Here is a 12,309-nt window from a genome sequence, read left to right on the forward strand (position 1 = left end):
AACTATATATCGTCTGAGCTCTTTTAAAAAATCTAGTTGTCAATAACCCAAAGTGTCAAACAAAAGAGCAAGGAAATAATTGTAAACTGCACTGCCCTCTATAAGGTATTAGAGTTATTAATTAAATGAATATTCCTTAAAAAAATTATATAGAAGATTTTAATTTAAAAAAAAATTCCCTTCAATTTTCTATTTTTTGAGAATTACCCAAGAGGATACCTCATCAAAAAATAAATCATAATAAAAATGGAATATATATATAGTGTGCACATACAGTCAAACCCCGCTATAGTGAACCTTCAAGGAACCGAAATTTCGGTTCACTATAACCGGGTGTTCACTATATCCGTTACGCAGGTAATTTAATTAATGGTTCCCAAATTCCCCCCTTTTATTACACATTATTCAAATAAATGACTGAAAATATTATGTAGTAGCAAAAAATTTGTTATTTTTCATTACTCTTCGTCTTGTGAACAAAAAAATTAGTAATCTTTAGCTGATGAGCAATCCTCAACATCAGTTATGGAAACACTTCCCAACTCTCAGATAATTTTTCCAGAATTTCTGTTATTCCGTTTTTTAAACCTGTCTAACCAACCATTCGAGCGCATAAAAGTAGTCTCATAAAATTGCTTAGCAAATTTATCCACATTTGTCCAGATACTGGAAGATTGTGGCTTCTTCGAATGGTGGACCACTTCAATAATGCTTTTTCAACATTCTTGTGATCCGCTTTTTTCTGACATTTAAATTTTCTTCATGAGCATAAATTATTAATTGCCTATTTTTTCATATGTTACAAACTTCAGATTTGGATGGTTTATATTGTCTGCAAATATCAGCTTGATTGCATCCATTTACAATTTTTCTGATTACGCCCATTTTATCATCAAAGGAGAAGGTTTTACATTTACTGCTCGCCATAGTTAAATTTGAGACACTAGTTTAGAGGCTTTTTTTTAACTGAATTCAAAGCAAAACGGAGTTGAAATGAGGACCTTATCAACACATATTAGTGTACAACCCTTTGATCAATAATGAAATAATTACTCATTCCATCTGACGGAAAACGCATATTGATCCCGGTGACACCTTACAGGTGCATCATCTGCCTGGGTTGGAAACATCTGCTTGGTTTGTTTAGGGATGGGAAAGTGAGATAAAAGAAGAAAACAAGGAAAAATGCTTATCACTTCATTCCCCTCTATAAATCTCTTTAAAAATCGGATTTTGTACTTATTTTGAAGTAGAAATTTCAAAATTGTTACAAAAAAATTAAGAAAAAAGTCAGTCGAAGACAGAAAAAAGTTCATTATATCCAACTTCTTCCTCACTTTTTAGGTTCACTTTATCCACAAAAAATAACATTATGCGTGTATAGCAAGGCACGGGACCGAACATTTGGTTCACTATATCCGGGAGTTCACTATAAACCGTGTTCACTACAGCGGGGTTTGACTGTATTTTAATAAATAATTAATTTAATACGTAAAATAAATGTTCATACCAATTCTCATGTGTTCTTGCATTTTATCAGCTGGAATTTTCTCACCAGTGATTGGAGATATTAGGAATTGTTCAGTCACAGGCTGGTTTGGACGCACACCTAAAAACATTAATAGAAAAGAAAATTTGCAGAATTATTATTTCAAAGGAAAGAAAAAGATGATGTGCTACATAAATGTAAATAATGAGCCCTGTACCCTAATCATCAATGTTCTCTAATATCCAAAGATAAATATGACTTTTATAATGTTTGCTTTAACATCAGATTAAGTAAGATCTATCTGAAACGAGTCTTTTAAAAAAAATAATAATAAAAGTCGAAACTACCAGGGTTAAATTAATTTAAATCACTTGATTTTATTTCTTTTTAACAATTTAAATTGTTTTTAATTGAAAAAAAAAATAACATTTCAATAAAGAGAACGTTTTTAAAATAAACTAAAAAAATAATAACTAAAAGTGGATGAGAGTATTGGAAGCTGGGCAATTCCACGAAAGTGTCAACTTTTAAGTGAAATTTTTTTTTTATGAATTGCATATTTTAATTTCAAAAATATGTTCAAAAATAGCCAAAGTTTACATATTACTGTTTCATTTCTGATAATTTTAACTGTTTTGAATCTGGTAGCATTCTAAAGTAATCACATGGCTGACAAGTGAATTGTCCACATTTGTGCTCAAATTGTTTTCTTGAAAAATACTTATAAAATAAAAGAAATGTATCTTTCTTTTGCAATATTTTGATAAAAATATGCATATAGTACAAAATTTAACCATTTAAAACATAGTCTTTAAGTCGTTTTAAGTTTAATATATAAAATAAAAGTAAATTTTTTTTGTGTCATTCCGTCACATGTTTTAGTCTTTTTTTTAGATAGCAACTGCATTTCAAAATGAAAATGCATATATTTTGGAATATAAAGCAGATATGGCATAAGAATCAATGAGAAATTATAAAATTTTATGTATTTGTTCATTAACTTCCAATAATTAGTGTGACGGAATGACACATCCTCGATGATGGAATGACAAAACGAGTCCTTGAGAAGCTTTTTCAAAAACTAGGGAATTATTTCTTTTTCAATTAACCTAATAGCTAAAACAGCTGACGAAAGACAGATAGAATGCTAAAAAAGAACAAGATCCCCATGATATGATAAAAAGAAACAGAGAAAGAAAGGCAGAGAAGAAAGCTTCTGTGACAAAAGCTGGACTTAAAAAACTTAGAAGTGGAAACATTGTTGTGCAGAGATTGTGTAAACAAAGAAAAAAACCAAATTCTACCAATCTCTTCACATACAAATAATTTTAATTCCCTACACAAATCCTGGCAGAGTCTTGGTAAAGCCATAAAAAAAATTGCACACTCACCATAAAAAAAAAATTGTACACTCACTTCCAAAATCACCAATAGAGGTAAAAAAAATTTAAGTCTTAATAATTCAGTCTTTATATGAGAAGGATTTAACATCAAACTCAAAAGAAAACTCGTTTAAGTGAGAAAAGTAATGTTGATGGGCTGTTTAATTTGGTTGAAAAATTTTACTGTTAAGATGATATTAGTTACAAGCCCCCAAGTATGAAGGATTCAGTCATAATACCAACTCTGACAGAGTAACGAAGAGTGCAGATGCAATATATGCTTATAGCACTAAAAGAAGCTTTTCATAAAGAAGCACATAATGACGTAAAGTGTGTCTTATCTCATTTTTGGTCTTATTCTCAATTTTGTTAAGTGTATTTTATTAATACCTCACAACACATGAACCTGTATATACCATGTAAGTGTGAGTTTGTTCTAAAAGGCCAAACAAGATGTTGTCTGCTTTGCACTGTGCATTATGAAATCATAAAATTCTTTTGCATATTATATACAAAGTCGAAGCAACAAATCGTTGAAGTTTTGTTTTTATCCAGCTATTCCATTTAAGAGAAGGCAAAAGGGAATGACTTCAGCTAGACACTTGTTACAGCAGCATTGCCAGGGACAAGAGACGTGCAAAAGACGTTCATGTAGTTGAGAAATGAATCATCAAAATTGGAATGCTTTCTAATTTTAACCAAAACCAAGTGTATGATTTGAAAAGCCACTGCCGTGAAGAGGAAATGGAAAGCATGACTGGGGAGTATGCGGTCGGCTCTTTAATCATTGTTCCATACTGCCAAAAAAAAAAGGAACATTTATATGTGGCGCAAATTACTTTGATAAACAAAGACGATTTAACTGTTAAAGCACTAAAAAGAAGAGAGAACAAAAATTCATTTATGCAAAAATTTCCTGAGAGCAAAGATAAGATGTGACATTGGAAAGTTAGATATAAAACCTCTTCAGAGACTACCTAATTTTCAAATTGTTGAAATTTTTACTAATTCTTACTTAAATATTAATCCTGTTTATCTGTTACATTCTGTTTATCATTTACATATTAATAAAATATTTTTTAAATAAAAACTTTCTTCCACTAAACTTTTTGTCATTCCGTCACGGTCATTCCATCATAGCAAATAGATGTTAATAACTGCTAGCCAACCTGAGGTAAATTTTCCAAATTCACATTTTAGATTGCTTACACATTATACTAAAAGTAAAAAATAGTTCAGAAAAATAATAGCTGCAAAATTCACAGAAACTACCAGTTCTAAGCGGCATGCCAAAAACTTGGTTGCCAATTCCGTCACACAAATAAAAAGTTCATAAAATTAAAAAAAATTCAAAATCCTTTTTTTTAAGTTTATGAATAGCATTTTGCCAATAATAATGATATGCATGAGAAAAAACAATGTTCATTTTAAATTAGATGCATAGAAACTTCAATTAATTGTTATTTTGCAAGTCAAAATGTCATTCCGTCACATATGGAATTGCCCAGCTTTTAAATTACATATAGCTAATGGAAAATCATAAACATATTTTAATTATATCCATCTAGTTTCATGTTTCTTTAAATTCAAATGCTTTTAAAACTTATTAAATAAACGTAATCCTAGTTCTGTCCAGAGTAATTTACAATAATTTTTTATCAGTAATAATTTACTCTTTATCGGATATCTAGTTGAGAAATTACCTCCCGTTTTTAAAATCCACAAAAGTTTTGAGCTAAAACAAAAATAACTATGATCTTATTTTTCATTGGTTAATTTGCAGTAATTAAAACATCTCCCCCACTCTAGTACGAAATATTAACTTTTTTATCCATGATATTGTTTTTAAATAATAGTAAGCATTAATAATGTGTTTTATTAAATGCTTTGGTTAATAAATGTGAAAAATCTGGTTTAAACTAAATCAGTTTTTTTTTTAAATCATGATTTTTGTCAATTTCAGAGACTATGTTTAAAGAGTCGTAATTTCAGGATTAAGAATGTCATTATTGCTAAGCATTCAGAATTTAAAAGAAAAATTACATCACTTAAAGGCTAATATATTAACTCTTATCATTAATTCCATAAAACATCACTGTTTTACCTTTAGGGTTGTAATCCTTCCTGATGACCACCTGATCAGGTTGTGGAGGGAGAGGAGGTAGCATGGGAGTCGAATCTTCACTGGGTAATGGAGGAGGGCTTGCCCGATCAGTTTCTTCGTCTGAAGAGGAAGAACTGTCATCAGCAACCTGCAAAGAAATTTAAAATGACAAAATATGATAATCTAAATTTGAACATTTAAATCCTTTACTTTTTCAGATTTTTGAAAAGTTTACTAAATCCACATCTTTTTATACACTTATGTTGAGAGCTTTTTAAACCCAATATCCTTAATGCATTGAACTTCAAATGAGCAAAATGTTAATTTTTTAATTTATTACTTCTTACATAATTTACAGAACCTCAAAATTCCTCTTGTTTCAGTTCTCTTAGATTTTTGATTTCCAGAGTAACCAATAATGGTATGTTTCGAAGATATGATTTTTTGTTTGATTATTTAGAACAAAATGCGTAATACTGCGTAGTTTTTTTCTTCTTTAAGTTGACTGATTGAGACTGATCAGGAAATCAAAAAAAAAAAAAAACCACACCAGAAAAATTAAAAAAGAGAACTGAAAACTCTGAATAATGTAATTTGTAGTCTAAAAAATTATATATATATTTTTCAACATTTCAATTATAAATATGAATTTAATGATGTTTAAAAAGATTTTACCTTATCCTTGCTAACTTTTTCTCTTCCTGGTTCTTTGTCACTTCCATCATCATCTGATTCTACTTCCATCTCCACATCTTCCACCTGTAACATCAATAGAAGATAAAACTAATCATCCTTTATTCAGATAGAATAAAAACAACACAGTTTTAAAATCTGAAACAAAATATTTCTAAAAATTAAAGTAACTTTGTATCAAACAGAAAATTTTAAATTAAGATAATATAAAGTGATAATTTTATCTTAAATCTTAACAGAGTGTCAAGAAGACTATGGTTGAAGAAAAATTACCTTAAACACATTTAAAAAATCAAATCTGTAAATTCCAGATACCAACCTACCATTTTTTTAAAAAATTAAATTGATAATATAATATTGAATAATTTTATCACATAATAATTTAAAAGAATTTTACGTGTCTGCATTCCCCAGAGCATTGATTCCTTTAAAATAAAAACCTTTCATGTCTTTTTTATGGCAAAAGAATTTGTTATTATATTTGTAGTTTATTATTAATTATACTTTATTTCTGGCAAAATAGCTTGCAAAACACTCTATTTCAAGATTCTCAGACCCCATTTATAAATTATGACACCAAAGAATCTATTATAGAATCATTGAATTTTTAGAAGGGCGGATAATTTTTTTTTTCATTTTTAATTCATTATATTCAATATAAGATGAAATTGATTTTAATAACTAAGCGAATTATCAAGTATCGTAATTAACAGAATTTTTCCAAATATAAATGTTCGGTTTTCTTCTTTTTAGAATTCAGATATCTGCTTCACTCCTCTTCTGATAAAACACTTGTCAGCAATATTATAAGCTAAAAGTATTTATTTGTTCCGATTAATATGCATTGTTATTTTATAACTTCTTTTAAACTGAGATTTCTTTTCAAAACAGTTCTAGAGATCAAAGTTTTTATTTATCTATTTTTTTCAAGAGTGTGTTTGAAAATTTTTCTTTTTGAGAGCTAAGTTGATAACTAACTAATTATAATTTTCACTTTTTTTCAATTGTTTACATTACAGTTTTTTTTTTAATATCCAGATCCATTTGTTCAATTATTTTGTTTCTGATAATTTTAAGTAGAGGTTTAATTTTAAGTAGAGAGTGTTTACTACCAAAACTACATGCTTTGACTTCATTTAAATCTATTCTCCTCTGTGTGGACATTGATGATTTTTTAAGTAAAGCTGGTCAATTTTTTTATTACTATTTCATATTACTGTTTTAAAATTAGTAATCAGTTCCATTAAAAAAAAGCATAACATAGGGGAATGACCGAAAATTACATAAAATGAGGATGGAATTCTAACTAGCTCAAAAGTGATTTTGGTATAAGCCGCCAAAAAATAGTCTATATTCAAAGTTGAGTAAAAAAATTACTCAAATTTGAAATCCCCCTGTTGCAATTTAAATTTGAGTCATTTTTTGACACAGATTTTGCAATAATGTAATCATCTGAAAATAAATGTGAAAAGGCTATCAACTATCAAAAAAAATTTATAGAAAAACAACAAGGATTAACCACAAAATATCGCTAATCTAGAGCATCAAATTGAGATAACTAAGTTGATACTCCTGCATTATAATAACAACGTAATGATACAGAAAAAAAGTAGAAAGAGTCAAGAAAACTATCAGTCAATGACTTATTTATAATTACAACTGTAGAATTGGATGTGCTAAATGAATCGAAAAAATTGTTAACATATAATCACTTTTTAAATCTATTATTCATATATACATGTGTTGCAATAATATTGTACTAATTAAAAACTCCTGTGGAAATGTCTGGGGGGAAAAAATTAAAAATAAAGCAAAATTAGATTAACAAAGAAATCGAGTGTCAAAAAATGCTAACTTAAATTTGAAATTTGCATGTTACAACATTGTGTTACAAATATCACAATTACTTGAAAATCCATGTGGAAAGGGCTGAAGAAATTATAAATAATTGTGAAGAAAACTATTACTCAACGACTTGAAAAGCTAATAATATCATCAGGAAACAAACGTAATAAAAAGTGATTAGTCTAATTCAAAATTAGTACATCATTATAGAGTCGTATTAAAAAATAGGAGCTTTTGCTTTGAAATATAATAATCAACTTTCTTTCACACTTTTTCCTTTTAAGAGAAAGTAATACATAACCGTCGTTGAACAGCCGACCCAATCCAGAAGACAAGCGAACTCCCAGATCAAGCATGGGGGGAAATTTGCCTTCACAAAATCTCCCATGGTTAGCGTGGCAACTAGGGGACTTAAACCCTTGATCTGTCGTCAACTGAGGATATTTTACGTCAGCACTGTGGTCCGTAGAAGCCAGATGCGGAATTCTTATCGACCAGTCATTCCTGGATTCAATCCCAGTACCCCTCGCCGGAAGGCAAACACTCTATTCCTTAATTTTTGTGAAGCAAAATCAAGCACCTTTAAGGTGAGCACGAACCTTATGTATGCAAAATAAATAATAATAATAAAAAAAGAAATATGATTCATATCAATCCTGCTTAAAGTGATAAAATATTAATATATTTACCCCATGTTCATCCAATCGTTGTTGTTGTAACACTCGACTTCCAACTTCATCAGGAGTAGTAGGAGGAGGAAATAATCCTAAAACAACATTTATCAGATTCAGAACAACATTCAAAACATGCATACGGAAAAGTATTCATTGACACGAACCTACCTTGTTCGTTAGGTTGATAATCCACAGTTTCCACCACAACAAAATCATGCCAATCAATTTGTGCATATTGTACTAAAAAGATAATACACAATTAGTATTCCATGCAGCTATTTTATGAAAAAATAAATAAATAAATAGTATCCAAAATTAAAAAAAAACTTGAATTTCAGAATACCAAGTTAATATTTATAAGATCTCAGAAAAATGTGACTGAATTCTGTTGTTTTGAAGGAAAAGAAATTTTACACACACGTAAGTATCTTCGGATTAGTTGATCTCTACATCAAAGTGTCACTTTTTTATTTTTTACTTTATTCAGAAATTGGAGGAGGAAAATGAAATTGGATGTATATAATAAAAAACTTGGGAGAAAAAAAAAGGCAGCTGATTATGTGAATAAATAAAAACAAATCGCCTACAGAAGGCAGTCAGAAATAGAAAATCTTATCATTTAAATATAATAAAATCAAAAATTTTCTTTTTATTGAACCATATCAGTATTTGAGTTTCTTTGAAGAAATTCATAATCATACAATCATTGACAGAAATAAATGGATAAAATTAAAGGAAAATATTCATAATTTGGTCTTCATTACATTTAGAGAATCAAACAAACGCTTGAAATTTAAACAAAGGATGCAGGAACCTTCTCTTTGTGATATTTCTCACCATTATAAATTCTGACTCCCCCCTCCTTTTTTTTGAAAATCAGAGTGGACATTGATGGAAATTTTTTAATGGACACTTTTTAATTAATTGGTATAGCCCTCTACTTGATACGTCAAAAAGATAATTTACCTCTCATTAGTAAAAGTTATATGATTCTACATCAATCTAACAACAATGATGAATGAAATTCAAATTTTCATCATGATATAGTAATGTAGCGCAATTTAGCATATGTCCAAAAATTACCTATGGGAGATCTTTAAATCAATCAAAAATAAATAAAAAAAAGGAATAAATCTATTACAAAAGAAAATATTAATTCTAAACATATGACATCAATATCATTTCCTAACTTTTTCAATTAAATTAATAAAGAAGTCAAAGTAAAAGCAAACCCAAGCTTTATTTCATTTTTCTTAAATTAAAAATGATTTAAGATTTATTGGTTTAAAAATAATAATACTGTAACAAATTATTTTACATACATGCATTAAAAATTAAAAGAAAAAAAAACGAAAGTGGAAAACAAACCAAAGAAATGTTCACCTTAGAATTTATTTTTTTTATTTATTTATTATTTGTTGAAAAAAAAACATGCTTTTGAAACATCATTAGACCCTTTTTTATTTACTTATTTAAAATAATAAAAAGTAGTATTAACTAATGGTCAAATTCTGTACTTAATAAATGTAAAAATATTTTTACTTATTTATTATTATTTTCATTTTTGAAAATAAAATCGACTAAAGATTTATTTGTTTAAAAATGATACTGACTATCTAACAAATTATAAAACAAACAAGTATTGAAAGAATTTTAATAAAAGCTTTAAAAAAATACTTTAAGTACTAATGTTAAATTATTAATGTTGAATTACGTCAAAACATTACTAAACTTTTTATTTAATTAAAAAAAAATTGTTTTAACTAATAGCGAAATTTTTTTAAAACTTTGTTTTCATTTTCTCAAAAATAAAAGCAAATTAAATAAAGGTAAGCTTTGTTTCAATTTTGTTATAATTAAAAACGACTGAGCATTTATTGGTTGAAAAACAATCAAATTATTATAATTATCTACATTCAATAAATTTTAAAAAACTAACTTTTTATAATAAAGTTAAATACAAAATACCCCTATTAAATTGTACCGCTTAAAATAAAAAACAATAATTGAAAAAACACAATGATTTGATCGATTGAGTTCAGAACGAAAATTTAAGATAACAGCCATTGTGCAGCAATCGCAAAGTAACAGTAGGTCTACTAAAAGTAATTGACAAGAATCGTTATGAAATAATGCAGATTGAAACGATCGCTGCAAAAGTCTCACTGAAAATAATTTACAAGAAACCAGACAATTATTTCTGACGAAATAAAATGCACAACGATCGCAAAATGACTTAAGTCCCATTGAAAATAATCTTCAAAAAACGCAAAATACCAAAGACAAAAATGGACATAAAGAAACCATGCATTGAGTTCTATATTACAACGATGATCCTCGCAGGAAACCGGGAGTTCTGATTCAATTCGCTCTTCGTCATTCAACATCACGAAACTAACATCATCTTAATAGCAAAACACTATCTAGATCTCTGCAGCTAGAAGAAATCAAAATAGTCTTCGTTAGTGTGGTAACAGCGTTAGCCTGGTCAAGGATCCTTGCGTATTAAATTGTTAAACCGCAACTGTAATCTTATTCCAGCGGCTTAAATCAGATTATGATGCATCGGCTAAAACGAAAGTCACTACATTGGCCTACTGATATATGCATTAAATCGATATTTCGCGATACATCGATTCATCGCCCAGTCCTAACTATGCTCCAATCAAAAAAAAGTTTTGTACAAATATAAAAGGTATACATATTAGAAAATAGGTACCTAAATAAAAGTTGGATTACAACAAAATATGAATGTTAGTAGAAGGAAAAAACAATTAAAAGTAACAAAACTGCCCCTCAGAGAGAAAATATAACAAGTACTTTATTAAATCCAATGGAAATTTAAATTTTTGGCTCTTAGGACATAAATGATTGTAATAAAAGTTTGATTTCTTTTGTTAATGTTCTGAAAAGTAACGTTCATTTTTGCGAAAAAACTTTGCCAAGAGTAAAAAAAGTCTCCTAATAGTCGCCTTTTCCTGAAAATAGTTGCTTTTTTTAGCCTTTTCAGGCAAAAAACAGGGTTGCCACTAAAATCTGGAAAAAAAACTTCCCGTGTTTTCCCTGTACATATTATACACAATATATTAAGAGGAAGCAACAATTACTGTGCTCTCGTGTGAGCTTTATGGGGCTAACTATATTTATTAGTTTTTATCGCTGGAAAAACAGTTGAACATACTTAAATAATGCCATAGTAAATTAAATAGTTTATTATAGTAAATGAAATAGTTATAGATTACGCTTTGAGTGGTCAGCATTATTTAAAAGATGAAAATAAGAAACAAAATTCCCTGTATTTTCCCAGTTTGCAAAGAAAAAATCAAAATTCTCTGCATTTTCCCTCTTATTTTAGGTGATTTTTAAATTCCCTGTATTTTCCAGGTTTTCCCTGTGGAGTGGCAACCCTGAAAAAAGTCGCCATAGTCGCCTAAAGCTGAATATAGTAGCAAATAGTTGCATTTTAGTAGCCTGTGGCGACCCTGTATTGGGACCATATATTGGTGGTCAGAAATTTGAGTTTGTCAAACGAAAGTTATGTTCATTCAGAGAAAGTATGTTCAGTGTCCGATTTCGTAACTTAAAATATCACTTACGTGAGGTTGCCCCGTCAAACCGTTGAGTTCCAGTGCGTGCAAATCCAATCATTAGATTAAAAGTTATTCGGGATGGTTTTTATAGTGCGCTGTATTTAATAAAATTAAAAAAATTGTCGGCTACATCATAATATAAAGAAAAAAATAGGTTTATTGATGACAGATTTTAGTGGAAAAAAAATGAATTACAGATTTTACTATGTACCAGCTGTCGTATCAAATATCAGTTTTTGAAAAATCAGGACATGATAAAATATATAACTGCTCGTAAAATGCATTTTTCAATTACTCCAACTCAAGCCTGCCAATTAAACATAATTCAAAAGAGAAAAAAATTACCCCTCTCTCTTTCAGCTTCTTCTTCCTCACGCCTTTTGATAGCTTCTTGTTGACGTGTATATTCTACTCTGTATCGTACTTGATCCAAAACCTATAACACACAAACATACTCAATTTCACAATCAAAGAAAAACTGAAAAATTATATTTGATAGAAAATTTACACTTTAATGAAAATTTTTGACTTA

At 28.7% G+C, this 12,309-nt stretch overlaps 1 protein-coding gene across 1 annotated transcript in view; it reads right to left on the minus strand.

The window, feature by feature from the left end:
- The window catches only part of LOC107448886 (splicing factor 3a subunit 1), a 51,055-nt gene that overhangs the window by 23,842 nt on the left and 14,904 nt on the right, over nucleotides 1-12,309 (minus strand). Inside the window, exons 8-13 of the mRNA XM_043038809.2 lie at nucleotides 12,123-12,213; nucleotides 8,356-8,427; nucleotides 8,203-8,279; nucleotides 5,651-5,734; nucleotides 4,976-5,123; nucleotides 1,511-1,609 (exon numbers count right to left, since the gene is read on the minus strand). Of these exons, the coding sequence (XP_042894743.1) occupies nucleotides 1,511-1,609; nucleotides 4,976-5,123; nucleotides 5,651-5,734; nucleotides 8,203-8,279; nucleotides 8,356-8,427; nucleotides 12,123-12,213 (571 nt within the window). The remainder of the gene's footprint in view (nucleotides 1-1,510; nucleotides 1,610-4,975; nucleotides 5,124-5,650; nucleotides 5,735-8,202; nucleotides 8,280-8,355; nucleotides 8,428-12,122; nucleotides 12,214-12,309) is intronic.

Source organism: Parasteatoda tepidariorum, chromosome 8, assembly GCF_043381705.1.
Source record: "Parasteatoda tepidariorum isolate YZ-2023 chromosome 8, CAS_Ptep_4.0, whole genome shotgun sequence".
In the NCBI taxonomy this organism is placed as follows: domain Eukaryota; kingdom Metazoa; phylum Arthropoda; class Arachnida; order Araneae; family Theridiidae; genus Parasteatoda; species Parasteatoda tepidariorum.